Source organism: Aythya ferina (genome assembly GCF_964211825.1).
Source record: "Aythya ferina genome assembly, chromosome: 31".
In the NCBI taxonomy this organism is placed as follows: Eukaryota; Metazoa; Chordata; class Aves; order Anseriformes; family Anatidae; genus Aythya; species Aythya ferina.
This window is the reverse complement of record NC_140328.1, coordinates 897,636-918,186: the sequence shown is the minus strand read 5'-3', so window position 1 is coordinate 918,186 and position 20,551 is coordinate 897,636. Positions and strand designations below refer to the sequence as shown.

At 43.3% G+C, this 20,551-nt stretch overlaps 1 protein-coding gene and 1 long non-coding RNA gene across 4 annotated transcripts; one reads left to right on the top strand and one right to left on the bottom strand.

Annotated features, from left to right (window-relative positions):
- The first annotated feature begins 1,326 nt into the window (after positions 1 to 1,326).
- On the top strand, positions 1,327 to 12,892 carry LOC311425562 (ATPase family AAA domain-containing protein 2-like). 3 transcript variants are annotated; one of them, XR_014686374.1, is made up of 7 exons: positions 1,327 to 7,455; positions 8,321 to 8,411; positions 8,839 to 9,153; positions 10,086 to 10,212; positions 10,661 to 10,915; positions 11,840 to 12,025; positions 12,846 to 12,892. XR_014686374.1 is itself a non-coding variant. In XM_084501502.1 (6 exons), the coding sequence occupies exons 2-6, from the start codon at positions 8,378 to 8,380 to the stop codon at positions 11,841 to 11,843; spliced, it is 735 nt and encodes a 244-aa protein (XP_084357628.1). In that variant the 5' UTR covers positions 1,327 to 7,455; positions 8,321 to 8,377; the 3' UTR covers positions 11,844 to 12,412. The 3 variants fall into 3 exon arrangements, 1 of the variants encoding a protein (XP_084357628.1); XM_084501502.1 differs by lacking the exon at positions 12,846 to 12,892 and having other exon boundaries at positions 11,840 to 12,412; XR_014686375.1 differs by lacking the exons at positions 10,086 to 10,212; positions 10,661 to 10,915; positions 11,840 to 12,025; positions 12,846 to 12,892 and having other exon boundaries at positions 1,327 to 1,690; positions 7,296 to 7,455; positions 8,839 to 9,139.
- Positions 12,893 to 18,492: 5,600 nt separating this feature from the next.
- Positions 18,493 to 20,358, bottom strand: LOC311425561. The gene is made up of 2 exons (XR_014686373.1): positions 20,265 to 20,358; positions 18,493 to 20,048 (listed from the first exon to the last, which is right to left on the bottom strand). It is a non-coding gene; the product is annotated as an uncharacterized lncRNA (long non-coding RNA).
- Between the last annotated feature and the right edge of the window lie 193 nt (positions 20,359 to 20,551).

Here is a 20,551-nt window from a genome sequence, read left to right as displayed (position 1 = left end):
GGAAAAAAAAATATCACTGAGGCAAAAATGTGTTTCTTCTTATCCACTTCAAGACGATGTTGAAAACCTGGTATCCTAAATGCATCTTTACCTATGGAACCACAGTCAGCTCATTGCATTGCAACTGGAAAATTTCATACTTAAAAGGGAATGACAGGCAATGAGGAAGCAGGAACGTTCCTGGCATCAAAACTTTTGCTCTTCAAAGTTTTGGGCAAACTTCTCCCCGTTATTAGTCTGGAGAGAAGAAGACCTTCACACTTAAATATATATATATATATAAAGGTGTAAATCTCGGTTCTACATGAACAGCTGTCACAGCTCAGGGTTCCCAGAAGCCCCATTCTGGTTTTTCTGACTTGGGGAAAAGATCAACTTTTAGCGTCTGAGGTAAAAACATTGCTAAAAGCAGCGGTATGTGGAAACACAGCGTATTGAAGAGAAGTCCATAGTGGGAGTTAAAGCGAAGCGTAGACTAAGATATCTGGACACGTATTGAAGGAAGAGCTCCTCTTTATTCAACTTGGAGGTGGAAAAAAAGGGGGTTGGGGGGTGGGTTTTTTGTTTGTTCGCTCTTTGTTTGTTTTTTTTCCAAAGGCTTTGGGGGTGTCCCAGCCAGCCCCGGAGGGAATTCCTCCCTCAGCACCGGGCACCTGAGGGGAACTCGGGGCTGGAGAAGAAGCCGAGGTCGGGGAGCCGGGCGCCCTGAGCGCCTTTATGCCCTGAGCCGAGCCGAGCTGGGCCGGGCCGGGGCTGAGAGGAGAGGGGGGCGAGGCGGCTGCGGGGGGCGACCCCAAGCGGCCACGGAAGACCCCCGGGGAGAAGGCGAGGCGTTCCCCCGGCCGGCCCTGAGGAGAGGGGCGGCTGCGAGCACCCCTTCCCCGGCTCTGTGAGGGGGGAACGGGGCGCGGTGGGGCGGCGGCGCCCCGCCTCGTCGCCCTCCTCCTCCTCATTGTCTGGCGGCCCCCGGGGGGGGATAAACGAGGCTGTGACAGAGCCGGGGGGATGGGGGGCACACGGGCAGGGCGAGCAGCTTCGCTTTCCGTGCCTTGAAACGGGACGGAGCCAGCCGGGACCGGGCTCCCCCCCCCCTCTATATATACACACACACGCTCGGTGTGGCGGTGGGAGGGGAGCGGGGCCATGTCCCCAGCCCTGCCGGGGGTTTTTGGGGTGCCGGGGGCCGCCCTGACGCCCGGCTGTCCCCCAGGTGCTGCGCGGTGCTGGAGATCGGCACGTGGCGGGGCGAGGCGCCTAATGGAGGCGGTGGCGGGGCGCTGAGGGAGCGGAGAGGCTGCGACTGTCAGCGCTGCCCGGTAGGTGCTGGGGCTCCCCGTCAGGCTTGACGGAGGAGTTTGGCTTCGTTGAAGGGTGAGTCAAGGCTGAGGTGGCGGTCCCAGCCGGGACAGGCGCCCCAGAGAGCGCCTTGGGGCTGTCAAAGTGCACGGCGATCCGTGCAAAGGGGGCTTTGTTGTGGAAGTCCTGAGGTGAACACGAGCAGCCCGCTGGAGGGGGAAAGGAGAGGGGAGTTTGGAAAGCTGCGCTGCTGGTGTTAAGCAGCAGCCTGTGCTGTGTTGGTGTTTGCTCAGAGGGGTTTCATGCACGAGGAGCTGGTGGGTGCTCTGAGGAACCTGGTCCAGCTGAGAACAACCTGTATGAGGCAAACCTCAGGACCCAAATACCACAGGCCGTAAGTCCAAACCTCCCTGAACAAGCAGACATCATGTAGAAAACACACTTGTTACAGTCATTAAACATTGCCAGCAAGGCAGCCTCTTCCAGTTACGCTGTTAATTGGCTTCCCCGGAGCTCGTTAGAAGGAGGTGCCATTTTTTCTAAACGAGGTGACTGCTAACTTCAGGCTGGCAGTCCTACTAGCTTTCCTCAGCCAAAAAGCCCTTTGCATTTCGGTAAAGCACCTGTGCACTGTGCTTGTTTAACAAAGACAAGTTTGGGACATAACACTTGGGGGTAGGGCACACATTCTCTTTGTGAGGCTTTCCTACTCCTTTAATGCTTCTTGTGGCTCTCCTGGGCTCTCTCTTCTCTTGCCAAGCCCTCGATGACCTGTGCCTGCTTCAGCTGCATCCAGCGCTGTGTTTGCTAGCCGTAATTGTTGTCATTTATCTCTGCTGGTTATTATTGGGAAAGACAATGTTTATCGCTGCGTGTCCATGTGTCCTTGGAGCCTGTTAGAGCTGGCTTTTGAACTGTTCTGCCTTTTGTAAATTTCTCTACGCTGAAGAATTTCTGTCAAGTGATGGACTTTGCGCTGTTGTTAGGATTCCTTTTGTTCCTAATGTACCAAAAAGGCTGTTTCCTTGGGTCTTTTGCTTCCCTTAGCAGTTTGCGGTGTTTCACTTAAGCTTATTACTATCCTTGAGCTGTTTTTCCCCCAGTCACTTACAAAGCCTGAGGGACAGGATTAATTTTTTTTTTTAATCTAGTTACCATTAACATAAATGATCTTTTTGTTTGGATGTGACTTCTGAATTCATAACAGTCTTACTTCAAAGATCTACGACTGGTTTTGAAGTCTGATGCTTTCTTCAAGTTTGAGTTGAGAATTTCTTCCGTCTTTATGGAACTAACTTCTAAAGCAGCAAGTCAGTAAACTGTTTTTCTAGTTCTGTTTGCACATAATAAATATAACCGAGGCATACTCACTTGTGGCTGAGCTATGACCAATCTCTGTTTCTATGGTCAGTTTCTCTTTGTGTCTCAAGGCTGAAGTCTAGCTGAGAATTCCCCTGTGCCAGATGCAGTATTTTTTTATATTATGAAATTAGCCTCTCTAATTTTCAGAAATCCTGAGCCTGTTGCAAAATTGACAGAACGAGCTCTTTGGGGTCTGTTTAATAGAAGTCCTACATGATAAGTTTTGGGGCGATGAGGGGAGGGGACGTTCTGACCACATTTGGCAGAGTGCAGGAGGGCCTGGACGCGCTGTTCCCTTCTGTGAACTCACGGTCGGTATTCCCTCTCCGTCCTGTGCCAGAGACATGAGGTCACTGATCCATAAATGCCCGAGATGGTTTGCCTCGGAGTTGCCGGTGACTTGTAAACAAGTGGTGCAATTTTCAGGATAGCACCGTTTCCCCTCCTCCCTTTGTTTCCTCGCTATTTCCCAGTCAGGTACCAGTATCAGTGTTCAAGTCCGGCTGTCGGTTGTATCACCTTTGCCAAGTGTGTGCTCATAGGAATCCAGTTTTGTGGTGTTATTAATTAACTTTTTGACACTGTCACATCAGGCACTAAAGGTGCTTCCTCCTGCAGTCTACGCAAGGGATGCGATGACCCGAGTTTTCAACATCTTTATTGTCATTGGTAGTATTAATTCTGATTTTCATCTTTTATTGCAGTCCATCATGTTAGTTTGGTTTGGTTTCGGTTTGGTTTGTGGTTTCGTTGTCGGTTTTTGGGGTAGCTCAGGGCCTCCTGAAATACTCCAACCACTCTGCTGCATAAACAGTTGTTTCTTTTTCTGTGGAGGTGGGAGCCACCAAAAATGCCTCATTTCCTTATCCTGTAGCAGCCAGATGGCATTTCGTAATGCTGTGCCGTGCCTCCCTTTGGCTGATGGTTCATTTCCAGTTCTCTTGTCTTTCTGAGAGCTGGAAGGAACCACAGCAGGACCACTCACCTCTTTTTGCGTACCCTTCAGAGTGCAGTGAGCTGCAAGGTGTTGCATAAAGCAGCATCTCTGCTTCCAGGGGATCCTTTCTACCCAGCTCTGGAAGTCAGCCCAAAGGGAGCACACGGCTGCTGTCGTGGGAGAACGTGAAGGGGAAAACAGGCAAGAACTCTGAACACGTTGCTAATAGCTCTTAAAAGACCTTGGAGATAGATCATGGAGAGCTTAATGATACAAACACGAAGTTTGACTTCTGCTTGCACCTAACAGGTCCAGAAGAGCTCACTTCAAAAAAAAAAAAAAAAAAAAAAAAAAAAAAAAAACAGGCTTCCAGTTGTGTTTGGAGCTGTTCCAGAAAGCCACTTGGTGTTGTAGGTTCTCATTGGGTGTCTTGGCCTTCTTGACCCACAGCTTGAAGCCGCTGCTGGAGCCAGGCTTGGAGCCAGCAGGGAGGTCCTGAACTTTGTCATGGTTATGGCAAAGGCTGCAGGTGTTCAGCGCCCTGAATCTTGAGAGCATCTCTCAAGCCACATATAGTTTGTGAGACCAGAAAGAGCTGCCGGCTTATAATGAGTGCTGTGACTTAGGCACACGGTTTGTAGAGGTTTTAAAGCATAGTGCATGAGTGCCAGGCTCCTGTTTGGTCACTGGGACAAAACGAGATCTGGGAATGTTGGATGTCCTAAAAAGAGTACAGGGGAGACAACTGGGGAGGAGATGTGGCTCTTCTCGGCCTTGTTTAACCCCCAGCCCCTCTACACCCCACAAACCTTAGTTACAGCTGTGGGCTTCTGCAGAACATCACAATTCCTAGTAAATCTTCGGGATATACTTTAAAAGCAGGAAAATACTGTGTTGGTTTCTTTTTTTTTTTTTGTATACATAGGGCAGCTGCCAGCAACAGCACCTGCTGGAGTCGAGGGTGCTGAGCAAGGCAGGGTCGTGTCCCGAGCAGCAGTCGCAAGGGGAGCTGAGCGGAGCCTGCCTGAAAACTCGGGGGGTTTCTGCTTCTCAGCAAGCCGAAACACAGCTCCCCGTCCCCAGTACTCCTCACTGTGAGGATGAGGACTGAGGAAGGCTCACCCTGCCTGCAGCTTCTTCAGTTCTTCGTGCGGGGAACTCTTGGAGGAGCTGGTGCCTCTGGAAAGAAAGCACCTGTTGGTGCTGTGGGCATCCGAGTGTGATGCTAACCCACGCAACGCTGCCCCTTGCATCTGACAAATGTTTTACAACTTCGACTTCTTTGCAGGTTTTATTTAAATTTGGTGGAGGAGGCTGTGGCTGAGCAGAGAACTAATTTGTTATTTCACTAACTGGAATAATTTACAACGGAAAGAAGCTTTTTTTTAGTTAAAAGTTGTGTTTCTGATTACAACTTCGTGTATTTTACCTCGCAGTCCACAAACACTCTTTTTAAACTTGATTCCTGACAAGTCGCTTTTCTCAATTCTTGAGTTCTTGGACTCCACCAGGGGAAAAGGAAGGCCCTGCTAATATTGCTTGGTTGTTTCCTTCTGGAGGAAGGAGGGGAGAGTTGAGAAAAAGAGGAATGAAGTAAAATGAATTTCCTCTTTGCACACGTGCTGAAAGAATAGGCAGGTGTTCTTGGGAATATCTCATTTAAATCTCTGTGTATGTGTTTCGAGAGGATGCGTCCTCACTTAGAGGAGCCAACATCCCATTGCTGGACCTAATCCTGATGGGGCTGGCATCCGAGGGTTACGCGGGCTGCTCCCGGCAGGGCTCTTCCCACCCGGGGAGGCTGAGGGAGCCGGCCGAGCGCTGCTCCGCTGCCTGGAAAGATTCAGTCATTTCCACCCAAAGCGAGGAAATAAAAAGCTCGGTCAGCCATTTCATCTGGAGATACCCCGCCCTCCTCCAACAAATATGAAAAAGGGAAAATGTAGGCTTGGGCCCTCACATATCCCAGCAGTTTGCACCCATTCGGGCGGTGCGATTGGGGTCGGGGCAGGCAAAATAGAAGTTACCTTTATTTTTTTTTTTTAAATTTCGGCAGAGGAAGTTATAAGGTTGATGTTGCCCCTTTGATATTTGATTTAACCCACTGACTGCCCGGGAAGGAAGGAGTCTGTTTAGTTTACCTTTGTCCTAGATTCAGTTTTAATATTTCATGTTTAAATGGGGGGGGGTTGACCTTTATTCTTAATGATTCATGCCGCCTCAAACCACAGTGTTTTCTACTTGTGTGCTGCCTTTCCCACTGGGGGATGCAAACAAAAGAACAATAATTTCAGAGTCCTCCTTCAGTTTCCAAGAGAACCTTAGCTGCTCAGGGATAGCTCTGAATTTTAAAAGCATTTTTTTCTTCCAAATTATGTATTGATTGCACATAAAATAGCAGCACTGTAATATGCAATTTAAAACAAATGCACGGGGGTGCTTGGTTGCTTTTAATGCTCCTCCTTTATTTTTATTTTATTTTTTTTTCCTCCAGCAGAAAGCAAAAAGTGGATTCTGTTCCCATAAGCCGCTCTTGCAAAATCCACACAAACATTTATTAGTCTAGACACAAAATATTCTCAGCCGGCCTCAGCCTGACGATGGCAAAAAGAAATAAAAATAATAATAAAAAAAAAGAAAAGGCAAGCTAATATTGTACTTGGCTGTCAAAAGGGAAGGGGGGAATCATGCCCCAGGCTAGTGAAGCTGTAACATTTTGCTGGGGCTGCCTACAGCAACAGATACACTTCGTTCCCCTGGGCTTCCAGGCCTGCCTATTCTGTTCTGCTGAACTTGGCCGCTCGCAAACATTCCCTGTGAGTACCACACCCCGGGCTTCTCCTGGACACTTTTGATTCGATTTAATAATGGCACCAGGCATGCTCCTCTTCACCAGGCCTGCTCTTCTGCGCCAGAAATCATGTAGCAAATTCATTGATTGGAAAACGTGCAAAATAGGTGGGATCTGGGGTGACTGGTAGAAATCAAAAGGGTTTGAAATAGGCGATGTGACCGCAGCTTAAACCTGCAGGAAGGGAGCATCGACCCGAATGGTTTATCTGAATCTTCAGCTGCAACTTCTGTAAATACCAACTCCTTCTCCTCATTTGCTACCGTGGCAGTTTGCAGACTTTTGCTGAGTTAAAAGGACAAATCATAGTTGCGCGCGTTTGTTTGATCAGGCCTTTACCTCAATGCTCACATTCTCAGACTGCTGGGGTTTTATATTTTTGTAATTTTCTTAGAAAATGGCGAATGATGCATATCCCAGCTTCCAGATGATTAGTTATTAATTATTTTCTTTGACGAGATAGATGGTCTCGCTCCTGTGCGCTCCAGTAAACAAGACCACATTCATAGGTATTACAGTTTTGCACCTACATAAAATCTGCTTGATCTTTGGGGAAAAAAAAAAAAAAAAAAAAAAGGATGATGACCTGTTTAATTTACTTTGAACACGTTAATTTGTCCTGAAAACTTGTAACTCAATGTCAAAACAGGTGATTTTAAATGATAGCAGAAACCAATTTACTAAGTCTGATATCAGCATGTGGTCTGTGTTAACTTACCTATTTTTTATGTCTTAAAATGAGTCTTGTCCTTAAAAAGCTTGTCCTTTATGACTACTCATGGAAGAAAGTCATGTGGAATGTAATAAAATTTACTGAATCAGTAAGTAAAACTTATATTTTTCTATTAGTTCCATTGTTTCAACTCTTCTGACCCTTATGGACGGCATAGATAACAGAGGGGAGATTGTGGTAATCGAAGCTACCAACAGACTGGATTCTATAGATCCTGCTTTACGAAGACCAGGACACTTTGGCAGAGAGTTCCTCTTCAACTTGCCAAATAAAGAGGTGAGAACTTAAATTCAACGTTAGTGCTACTGTGGCAAAGTCCAACTTTATAGGAAAAAAAAATAATTGACAACTTGAACAAAAGAGTGATATGTGGAGACACTGCATTGTTCCACGGAGGGCAAATCTGGTACCGGATATATATGGTCAGGATGATACCACCAAGTAGTTAGTTCTATAACCAAACCTTTCATTCCCAAAGTTGTACCTGTTTGCTTAATTATTTAATCCACTTGGGTGTTTTCATCATGAAGTTGTGTTTTTGGTCTCAATCCTTCACTTATGAGTGAATAGGGGACTTGTTTGCATTTGATTGTGCCCCGGATCAGTGGTAGTAGTTTGAGTCATAATTCTTTTCTTCTTTATAGTAATTGTAGCAATTGGAAGCATTGTGCCAGAAGTGCTTTCTGTGAATTTACTGACTGAAAAGCAAATGTGATGAAGTAATGAGACTGTCCCAATGAAAGTTTGTTAAATTTTAGAGAAGTTTTTTGGACAACAAAGAAATGCTTCTGGATAAATTTTTCATTGCAGTATTTTCCTCTGAGTCCTTAGGTCTCGTAGTTTGGAAACTTGTTATTGAAGCTATAAATGCCTTTTCTTTCATTGTAGGTTCCTAGAAAAAAGTGCAGTGTAACAAATAAGAAATATTCAATTTTCTGTTTGACAATGCAGAGTGTATATTAAATAACTGTAAAATACTTGAAAGTTGAGCAAGTAAGAGAAGCGTATTAATAGATGAGGGGTTTTGAGGGAGGACTGTTTTTTTTTTTGTTTGTTTGTTTGCCTTTTGGTTTGTTTGTTTCTTGTTGGTATTTTTAAGGAAAACTTGGGACAAGCTAAAATGCAATGATTTTGCTTCCAGGCTAGAAAAGAAATTGTCAAGATTCATACTCGTGACTAGACCCCTCAGCCACCGGACATGTTGCTTGATGAACTAGCTGAGACATGCATTGGTAAGACTGAAACCAAAATGGATTCTTGCTTGTGACCAAGTTGTAAAGAACCTTAGCTTGTACCAGGCAGTACCCATGCTCTTGTGCCTTGCTGCACAACTAGTCAACGAGGCAGCTGGCACGCCTTCATAGCAATCAGAGTGAGATGCTTTCATCTGTTTACTCTTTGTTGTCATTCCTCTTGTTGTCTGAGAACGTTAAATGGTTCTGGGGCATCTTCCTCAAGAGTATAGTTTTTGATGAGGAGTCTGCTTCAGCTGCATAAGCGCAGGATATCAGGCAGTGAGCAACATGAAACTTCCCTGCAGAGCGGTAGCACTTTGAATTCCCTGTTAAGCTGTTTGGTTTTGGCATTACAAATTCTTTAAATGTTGCATGTTGTAAACCTGGGCCTTGACCGATGTAACGTTTGATTTTTGTTTGTTAGGATACTGTGGTGCAGATATCAAATCCCTCTGTACTGAAGCTACTCTGTGCTCTCTGCGCCGATGCTATCCTCAGATTTATGCAAGTAGGGAGAAGTTGCTACTAGACGTTAATTCTATTAAAATAAAAGCAAAGGACTTTTTCATGGCTATGAAGAAGGTTGTTCCAGCTTCAAACAGGATCGAGGCTTCACCCGTACAAGCACTATCACCCATTTTCAAGCCACTTTTTAAAAGATCAGTAGAGAATATTTTACAAGTTGTGCAGAAGATCTTCCCGCATGCACAGCTTGCGCTAAAGGAGGACCGACAGCAAGGTATAACCACAGCATCCACTTCTTTATAATTCTGCTAAAGCAAAAACTTGTGGTTTGTGCAATCAACTTAAACCTTTCAGACATAATGGTGGTAGAATTTTATTATTTGCATGTGCATGTCTTTTTTTTGGGCAAGTCTGGAATATAACGCATAGGTTTTATTGTGGATTCGAAACTGAAATGCCAAATGGAAGCTCTGAATGACTCAATACACAGTAAAGGACGATGCGTTCTCTACTGAAGCATCCTTCTTCTGACGGCTGCTAAGATAATTAGCATTTGTAGAGGTTGACTTGAGGTTTGAAGTATAAGGCACCTATTTTTCTTTAAAAAATCAAAACTCAGATATTTGGAGGGGAAGCATTTCTAGGTCAATGTTTCTAATTCCTTTCTGAAGAATGTCAGGACCAGGATACAAGTATAACTGGTCTAAGCTAAATATTGTTTTAGCTATCATCCTTTTTAACCAGTCTCCTAATTTAAACGTTTGTGGATCGTACTATACACGTGCACATGAGATCAATTAGCATTGATATTTACTAGATGAATGGAATTCTGTGGCCATCACATCCTTTATCCCAGTGCTTTCATTGTGGGAACCTCCTCCAGAAAGAAATGGTCTTGTTTTTATATTTTTTTTTAGCTATTTAGCAACTGCAGAAATTGTTCGTAATCTCCTTTATTCTAAGGGGGAGAAAAAAATCACCAAGAGTAGCATACCTTGTACATACACATCAGTGGGACTTAGTAGAGCTTTGTAGGGCCTTGTGCCATCTCCTTAGATCTGTGGTGGGCTGAACTCTAGGAAATAGCTTTCAGTGTGTGCTCTCAAATGAAGAAAGGGTTTTGGCACTGATTTAGAAGCTGTATTAATGGAAGAGAAAGAGACAAAGGCTATTCAGGAAAGTTAACAAACCTCTTTTGCCTTTCAGAGCATTTCAATCCTATTTTACAAGATGATATGTTCGACAGTGATGACGATGCATCCTTGGTTTCTGGAGATGAATTAAAAGATGGAATGCCTGACAGACCAGAGAAAAAACGCCTCTGTTTCAGCAGGTAAAGAAAGATAGATCCCTGTTACGTTCAAATTCTCAGGACTGCTGAGTCTTTGTAAACAGTTCCAGCTGTTAAAAGTGCGAGGGGTGGTAGACGAAGGGGTAACATCAAGTTTGTGTGTTGAAGGGGTGCTTGGTATTCACAAGAAGAAAGGGTGGAGGGACTAAAGTTGTAATGAGGTTGCTCTGAATGACCAAACTGAAAAGCCCAGGCTTCTCTTCGTCAGCCAAAGTGATCCGTAGACTACCAGAACACGTTGACTTAATCCATGGCATTCTTTGAAAGACTCAAGACCACATAAATGTCCTGTCCGTCCTTTTAGCTAAAAATAGCCCAACTTTATGGGTTTGTGTTGCCACCTTTTGCCCTTCTGTTTCAAAGTACTTGGAACATCTGTGTGTCTATTCAGCACCTCATTTATACATTGTTTTCTTAACTCTTGTTCTAGGAGTGCTTTCTGCGAACCAACATCATGCCGGCCCCGTCTGCTAATAGTAGGAAAAGAAGGGTACGGCCAGGTTTCTTACGTGGCACCCGCGGTGTTGCACGCTTTGGAGAAGTTTCCCGTTCACACCCCGGACCTTTCTGTTCTGCTTACAAACGTTGCACCGCCAGAAGAAATCTGCGGACAGCTACCTTTTTTCTTTTTCTTCTCATCGGATTCACTGACTGTATGTAAAGGATCAGTCGAGTTGCAAGTAAGGTGAGCAAAATTAATTGGTAATGGAGGTGGCCTTGTTTTAATGTGCTGGGATGTTTGCTTCTGTCTGAAAATCCCCCTTTCTTTTAGACAGCACCACAAACAATCTGGATGTTGTACATGTCCACATTTTGCATACCCAGTTTTACAGTGAGGCTGTTGCTAGCAGCTCAGGAAGCTGGGCGGTGTTGCTAATAAACATCTCTTTGTGGAAAGAAATGCTGCTCATGTCACTGGGATCCAGAAAGTAGTTCTCCTTGCCTCCTAAGACTGTGTGCTCCCAGTAGATGGCTCTGTATCAGACTGCACGTCGGCTACTTTTTGTAGCCTTCTTTTAAATTATATTGGTAAGGCAACCAAGGTTTGGGGCTTCTGTTTATTTTGTTTTCACACGGACATACACAACTTGTGCTGTTGCAGTATGTGCAACAAAAGCATTAACAGTCACAAAACACTTCATTTGCACGCTGATGTGGTTTTAACTAGAAAAAATGAACAGATTTGGTGTTTTTACTTTTAGGCAGGAAATCCATTTTCTTGTTTGGCATCACTACCTTAAAATATTTTTACCTTTAGTGGAAACGTTTGAGAGCCATACAAGTAAGGACAGACATGTTCCACGACTGAATACTGATGTGTCCCATAAGAGGGACATTTCCTTTCTTTGTTATGCGATGATTGTGGCTGTGGCCATATAGCTACGGTGTCTAGCCACTGCCTGAATATATCCTTCCCATCTTCTGACTAGAGTTCTCCGAATACTGATAATCTGAAAGGGTGCACAGAGAAATTCCTTATGTGAAAGGATGCTTGCCACTCTGTTCGCGTAGTTTCATTTCATGGGGCAGTCAGATGGCTATGTAGCTATGTATTAACAGGTTATTCTATGTGTTTTAGTTTTCTTACCCAAGCTTTCCTTTTCACTAGCTGATCCGAAATGCTCAGAAGACAGCACCAAGCATAATTTATATCCCAGATATCCATTTATGGTGGGACAACGTTGGACCTGCCTTGAAACTTACTTTTCTAACTCTACTATGTAACATTCCAGCATTTCCGCCAATTTTGCTGCTTGCTACGTCTGACGTACGTCACTCAGATCTCCCAGAAGAGGTATTTGTCAATACTTTCCTTACTATTTCTTCAGTGTCTTGTAATTTATGAATGCTTTCAGCATCAAAATGCTGTGCTTTGTTAAATGCATACTGTTATTACTCAGGCACCCTAACAAATCACTTAAAATTTGCTTAGAGAAAAAGCATACTGTGAAAGCATCTGCTTAAGGTTTTTTCTGAGTCAAGCAAGTGACTTTTACCCCTTTCTCATGCATGCAAATAATAAATTAATACAATAATTCCGGTGGCTACAAAGTGGTTCAGTCAAGAATATGCAGTGCTTGAAATGACAAGAGGATGTCTTTACTGAAGAGATTTCTTCTGACAGTCTGCCATTCCATGCTATGTTGGGTAAACAGCTAATAATGCAATTTAGTAGAGAATTGAAACACTTTGATTAAAAAATAAATAAATAAATCAGTTTCTTTCTTCATATAGGCCAAAGCTTTCCAAGCTGGAAAGCTAAGTTCCAATTTCTGCTAAAGTAACTTTGGAATCGAATTCTAGTTGTATTCCTAAATAAACTGTAGTAAAAGTACGTGCAGAACTTCATTGACTTCTGAGAGTTTACATTAAGGGAAGGTGCCCAAAACAGGACCACGCTGTTGTCATTCTGATGATTTGGTCTCAGTCACTGGGGGAAGAGAACGGGTCTTACCTAAACGTGTTTATTATCAACTGCTTTGAAAGTGCTTGAGTTCCCACAGAAGTTTTGGTACAGGTTGTAAATTTGCTTTGGTGGTCATTTTCAGTCAGTAATTTGTCATATGCTTGTATTTGAGTACTGTAAATGGCTAATTTTTCCTGATTAGTTGAAGTCGATCGGGCATTGGAAGTCCCGTCTGTAGCACCACCAGCTGAGCCTCAGAAGCCACAAGAGGAAGAAGTAGGGATGCTGGAGGAGGAAGAGGAGGATACCTTGCGTGACCTTAGAATTTTCTTGAGGGACATTACTCACAGACTTGCCACTGACAGACGTTTCAGGGAATTTGCAAAGCCCGTTGACCCACAGAAGGTAAAGTAGTGCTGATCTGTGTGTGTCTGTAACTTCTCAGTGTTCGTACTTCTCAGCGTTTTGGGGAAGGTTCAACTTTGTTTTTAGGGCTGCACTATTAGGATTTTGCAAGAAGCAGAGGCAGTGCTTTTACTTCTGCTGACTCTCAAATGTCTCTTTTGGGATTATTCGCTGAAAGCCCTGGTTTCATTCTAAAAAGCCAGTCCAAATGCCAACACAGTTTGCTCGTGAAAAGGCTTTGATATGTAGGCGTGTCACAGCACTGAAAAGCACAGAGATCTTTCCTTCTAATTACAAACAGTATTTACAGGACTACTTTAATGAAGTCTAAAGCCCTTTCTTGGACTGTCAGTTCCTGTGGGAACAGGAATAGGAGCAGCAGTTTGTAAAAATAAGTTTTGAGATCCTGTTCTCTGTTTCATCTGGAATTCCTCAATAGGAATCAACCATAAGTGCAGTGTGTTTTCTTTTTCCTCCAATTGGCTGCTTAGATGCCTTTTTCTCCTTAATTTATGAGATAAGCCTAAACTAGGGGCGTATATTTCAAAGACAGATGTAACTTGAATATACCTGCGGATCAGCAAAGTCCTCTTCATGTGGGCATCCACTGGCTTTTCTTCCCCTTTTCTCCTAGGTTCTAGAGCTGTGAAAAATCTAGAGAGATACATATGTCCTCATCTGAACTAGTCATTAGTCTCCTCTTCTGGTCTGAGGGAAGAAATCAGCACCTCAGGGCCCAGTTATCTCATTCTAAAGTAGATGCCTGCAATAGGTACTTCACAGGTGCAATTCATGCACCTTTTCCTCAATGTCGACAACAAAGAGAATGCCGGATGGCTTGCTCAGCTTTCACTGTTGTGATTTTCTGAAGCAAAATGAAATGAATCTCCCACCCTCAGTGTTTCTTCTCTACCATGCACGTGCTTCTGACCTCCCTACTTCTTGTTGTCCTCTCGTGGCCGCTCTAATGAAAAATGAAAGAGCCCTTCCATTTTTGAGAAGCAAACTGGTTAATTTCAGCATCTTCTGATGCATCGCAAATGTTGAGAGTTTTTAGGAAGTCGTTTATTTAAAGTTTTCAGAATAATTTTGGTAGACAGTGTGCAAGGTTAAGAAAACCTCTGAATGCTTGTATTTGATCTGCAGGTACCTGACTGCCACAAGGATTAAAGAGCCGATGGATCTTTCAACAGTTCTGACTCAAATTGACTCACGCCAGTACCTCGCTGCAGGAGACTAGCTGAAGGACATCGATCTAATCTGTAACAATGCCTTAGAGTACTACCCGGATCAAAGATCTACAGGTGAGGATGTGCTTTTTAGCCCTAGTTTAAAAAATCTGTCAAACGTATAGATGGAGAAATGCTGTGTGCGGACAATAGACTTCAGATGGATTAGATGATTTTGGACGTCCACATTGTAAATATTTTATCATTTTGCTACTTGGGCATGGAATTGTGATATAAGTGTTCCCAAGGAACTAGTGCTTTTGTTTTAATTAACTTCGATGTTGTTATGCTGAAAATATTCACTGAGAGAACCTTTCGGAACCAACCTATGAAGAAAGCAATTTTTTTCTGTGATCAAAACAGTTTCATTGGTTGGTAGACAACATTCAGTTAAAGTCTGTAAAATTTCAGATCGTCACAGCGCCTATGTTTTGCAAGACACTGCATATTCAATGGTGAGGAACGAAACGGATACAGAGTTTGGACGACTTTGTGAACAAATTAAAGAATCTCGTGAGAAAAGAGGTACGTGCTTTAACGCTAAGGATTTGAAGACTTGTCTCTGCATTTGTAACTGAAAATGCACGACGAAGATCTTTGGTATCTATTCTTTCTTGCAAGGTCGCACCTCTGCAGCGTGTGCTCCATGCGACAACTCCAAGTCACCACAGCAGAACCCTGCTACTGAAGATGAGAAACCAGATGAAGAGAGTAATGAAAATGAGGAGATGCCAGCGGCACCTGTAGATGCCAGTACACCCATTTCTAATGGCAAGTTGCATTTTATTCAGCTGCTCTTGTCGTTCATACCTTCTCTGTTCTTGAGGCGCAACAGGTGTCTCTGATGCCTGGCTCTTTATGGCAGAGGTCTTTTGTTTTCAAATTGACTTCCAAATGGGAGAGAGAAATCCAGAGGTCATTCATTCAATATAGTGATGAATTAAAGTTCAAAGAAAGTTGGTTCATTTGATGTACTCTTACTGGAACTTCATTTTGTAAACAGAACGACCCCCCACTCAAGGATATCACAGCTTCCCTCCTGTACTTAAAATGATAGTACTCACCCTTGTAGGAGCAGCAATGTGAAGAAGGTCAAGGGCAGTAAGAAGGGTTCGAAGCTTTGATATAACAAGCCTTACACTTTTGTTGACAGAGCTCCTAATAAGCATCTTTAGCAAGGTCTGGAGATGGGAGAAAAACTCAAACTAGATTTTAATTCTAGGATGTATAATGTCAAGCTTGACTGTTCCTCTGAACAGTCAGTTGAATTTAATTTTTTTTAATTTAAATTAATTAGTTTAGTTTTTTTAATTTAAATTCAATTGAATTTAAAGTTTTGAATTTAAATTCCAATTGAATTTTTTGAAAAAAATTCCAATTGAATTTAAAGGGTTTTTTGTTGTTGTTGTTTTTCACGAAACACTAATTTTATGTGAAAGGTTTTGCTGCAATATCTTTTCGCCAAGGATATTAAGCTTAAGTTATCCACAAGAAAACGGTGGGGAGAGGGAAGCTTTAGTTTTGAAAGCTTTTTTTTTTTTTTTTTTTTTTCTCTCCAGGTTTTTCTTGAGCACAGCAGCGTTTCAGTGTCTGCCTGCCATTAGTTGCCCCACTACCAAGTCAGGAGGGTCAATTAAACTTGCGTGAGGCAGAATTTCTTTATCTGAATCTATGTGGTTCACATAAACATATTCTTGTTTCCTTCTTTCCCTAGGATTATTCTTCTAGCAGTATTGAATGTTTCAACGGACACCATTTAAGATCAATGAGCAAAAGCATCCTGCAGTGTTCAGTCTCCAGCTTTGAAGAAAGTATGGCGATACTGAGGGGAAATGTCAAGAGAAGATGCTTTTCAAGGTAGTGTATTTCTATATGTTCAATCTCTGTTCGATTTGTAGATTGAAAAGCAAGAGAGAAAGCATGTGCAGTGAGTTGTGGCCTGATAAACCTCCGGCTAAAATCAGCAGAGGCCTATGAGCATGCTGATGGCGTACCAGTACCTTAAAACTAGAGTCCCTCTTCTCAGTGAAAGTCTTCTGCTTTTCTAAAAAAAAAACATGTTTTTTTCCCCAACCCCTTTGAGGTGTTGTTGTGGTTTAACCCGGCCGGCAGCTAAACACCACACAGCCCTTCTCCAACCCTCCCACCTCCCTCTCTGGGATGGGGGAGAGAAACGGGACAGTGAAGCCCACGAGTTGAGATAAAGGCAGTTTATTAAGACAGGAAAATAATAATGATGATGATGATGATGATGATAGTACTGCTACTAGTAATGTGTACAAAACAAGTGATGTACAATGCAGTTGCTCACTACCCGCTGACCAGTGCCCAGAGTAACCCCTAGCAGCCCGGCTGCCCCACCCTATCCATGGTGCAGCGTGTTGCCATAAGGCATAGAATTCTTTGGCCAGTTGGGGTCGGCCATCCTGAGTCTGTCCCCTCGCAGCTGTTGCTGTGCGCCGATTCTGATCGCCAGTAGGATAGTGAGACACCGAAAGGTCCTTGGCTTGTTTTAAGTACTGCTCTGCAGCAATTGAAACATCGGGGTGGTATCAGCAATCTTCTAAACATCCTTTCACACATTCTAAGCCAAAACATAGCAACCTACCCGCTACTAGGAGGAGAACTAACTCTGTCCCAACTGAAACCAGGACATGTATCTTTTCCACTTGGGTGTTATTGCTCATAATTTTGAGAATTCAACATGAGCAAGCTAGGAAATGTGGGTACATACAGAACCGCATGTATATGGTACGCAACAGACTTGGGATCTGGATCCTGCATGAGGCCTACAGGCTTCTCTTTGTATACCATGGAGCACTGGCTTGTAAACATGGTGAAATTTCCCATCCTTGACGGGTCTAATACAAAAAGTCTTTTCTCCTTTCTCTGCCCTGTCCTCTTTCTTAATGTAGGCAGTTGAGAAAGCCAAAATTGGAACGAAAAAAAGAATATAACACAGGTAAGTGGCTGTAACTCCCCGGGATACCTATTTACGCTGGTTACTGAAGAGGATGGCACTTGGTCACTCCATCGCTTTCATTTGGCCCCAAAGCCTTCTGTAGTCAGCTGAATTCACTCCTCAGTGACTTTTCTGTGAAGAGAGGTAGGTGCAAATAGGAGATTTTATGAATTCTTGGGGAGGGAGCAGTGTGAATTGCAGCTTGGTAGGCACAAAGCAAACTGTTCTAATTGTGCAAAGTAAATCGATACTTGATAAGTTCAAACTTAGTTTTATAGCTGGCAACCACAAAAGTAAACCTTAGCTGTGATCCTACCAGCACAGTGGTGTAGCTCTTCCCTTCCCCTTGTCCTCTTGGCTCTTTTAATGACAGTGCAAGCAACCAACCTGTGCCAAAGGGTGCTGTATGATAAACAATGGGCAGGCTTTTTTCTAAAAAGCACGAGTTTGAGTTATCTGGTGTTTGGGTGTTTCTCTTGAAACGATTCTTACCTCCTTGAGCTGTTAGATCCTAATGCAGGAAATGAAAGTGCTGCATGCATAAACAGAGTAATAAAACATACACCTCTTAGGAAGAGGCTTGCAATGTCATAGTGTTTGTTTTGAGCACTTAGAGAAAGGTGTTGATTGTTCTCACTTTTCCAAGACAGAAATAACTGGAGTAGATTTCCCTCCTGCATGGAACAAAAGTTGCACGTTTGTTTTTGTCTGGCTAGCTTTCAGTCTCTTCAAAAATTTCCCTACAGGTCCCAGTTTTAAGTAGACAGTTTAAATGTGCAGAGTGATAAAGAAGTGGAATGCAGTGGTTGTGACACCAACTTCTGATCTGAAATGTAAAGAAAAATCAGTCCACTTCAGGGTGCCTTTTTTGTTTGTCTGTTTACATTTTACAAGAGCAACGGTGAAATAAGGAGAATCCCATCTTCACTGTTTCAAAATCCTTTGTTTCTGCGTTTCAGTCACCAGAACATTGAGGAGTAGAGCTGGTGCAAAAACTGTGAGACGAGTCCACGGAGAAAACAGGGACTTGGAGCTGCGCCGCAGCTGTAGAGTCGGACACAGTCGGTACTCGACTACTAACTCGTCCATTCTATTTGACTAACTTATGACAAAGTAAGTCATCTTTTCTTGCAGACCTCTTAGAATGATCTTTCTTAGCAAGCCTTTGCACTATGGCATGATGTTGGCCTCGATTTGCTCTTTATTTTGACAGCAAAGAGGTATGGCTGCTCCTGGCATTTCCTTCATGTTTACAGGGAGACACCGTTACCTGGCTAGATAAACAGATTTTCTTGAAGGTGCTATTTCAGCATATAAGAATTGATTTAAAAAACAACAACAACAACAAAAGTGCTTCATGGCTTACTAGTTTTGTAATCTCACATTTCTCCAGGAATACTTGATTTGCTGCATTTCACCATTACACTCGTCAGCGCTGCTGATTCTGGTTTATCACTATTTGCATTGCAAATCTCCTTGTCCAAAGCTTAAACTGATGTATGCACTTCTTGAAAACAAAACCTGAAGTTGCAGAGCAGAAGACTCAAGTCATTATGTTAGCAGCTGTGTAACCATACTGCTTTCCAAACATAAGATGTCCAGCTTATTTTGTTTCTATGAAGAGTTTAAACGGCTCCTGTTAAGCAAAGATGTCCCCACACTGATACTTACTATTAAGCAAGGATTCCACCTCCTTTGGCTGAGGTCTGCTCCCTTACTCACATTCGAACATTCATCCAAGTAGCCTGCAATTCCACACTCTTGGGGGAAAGTCCATAGAATAGAAAAGGTTCCTCCAGTCTCTTCCTCAGCCTTTTTTTTGAAGCATGCAATAAAGCAAAACATTCACAGGCTGCCCTTCCATGCAAAACAAGGCAAATTAGTAAGACAGGAGCCACAAAACTGATTGTCCTTTAAAGTTAAAATGAGATTTGAAATAGATCGAGTTAGCAAGTGTTGTAAGTCTGTAGCTAAGTCTGGTTTTGCCAATGCAGCACAATTCCCTATCACGTAGCCAGAGCTGCTTCTGTAGCTCCAAGAAGCAAAACTGCTTTGACAAAATACTGTGTCATCAAAGCATTCGTTGGCTCAGTAGGCACGGCTCAGGTTCAACAAGTTTGTGAAAAAATGAGTACTAACAGAAGCAGCAGGGTCCAAAGAAACACTTTATGTCCCCACTGCAAAATGAGGGGCTTTACCTTGAGTGTTATGCACACTGTCAATAGAAAAGCACTGTAACAGAATCTGCCACGGCAGTTTGTATGTTACTGAAAGACCATCAGAGTGGGACTGCAGAAAGATCATTCCGAAGTTACAAAAAAAACGTGGGGGTGGGAGTTTAGTTGCGTTAGATAACACAATCTTAGATAAAGATTTTGGTCTTAACGTAAAAGTAAGGATGTCTACTGATTTCTTCAACAACTGAAGCCCAAGTCTGAAAAATCGCCTTTAAGAATGCAAAGAAAATATTTAACTCTTCTTTATGTTCATACTTTGCTATCCAGCAAAGGAATGAATGCTGATGTCTTAACTATGTAGGGCTGTAGCTTACAGAGAGACTACACCTTCCTGTTTTTTTCCCTTTAAAAACGTTAAATGCACATGAAGTTATTTGGGGGTGTTTTCACATGCAAAGCCTAATGCAGTGCATGCAAGCCCTGTCATCTTCTTCCTCTAGTAGTGTCGCGTTAAGGGGTGTAGCCGATTGACCGTCATGGGTCCCGTCGGATTCAGGGTGCTGAACTATCACGGTCATGGATTCACCAACAACGCAGTACAGCCTCGCTCTAGTCGCGTTCAAGGAGGACTCTCACAGCTAGGAAGAATGCAATTAAGTGCAATTTATTATGGGGACAGGTACACAGGTTCTTTGGATTGTCAGTGATAAATTCACTGTCTGCAAAAGCAAGCTAGCATGCATGAAATGCACAGGTACACAGCCTAGGTATTAAGACATGAAAAAGCATCAAAACTCTAGAGATTTCTAAGATTCCACAGAGACGCCTGGTATAAGCAAGCGTTCAGATCTTACCCCACGGCGTCCCAATGGAGTGGGGGTGGGGGAGTGAGAGGCTCAGCCTGTCGAGTGATGTCAGAAGGAATCCTTCCTGATAGTATCTTCCCTAACATCCCCTTTCTCTTAAAGCAATTGATATTATTTTCTATCTTTAAGGTGGAGCTTGAGTGACTCTAGTCATGCATATCTTGGTTGTGCTTGGTAGAAATGATCTCACTTGCGTTTAAAGGTACAGGCTGTGAGAAATTCCGAGGGCGTGCTCAGTGAGGGGTGGTTGCACCTTGGAGGCGGGTAGCTTTTGG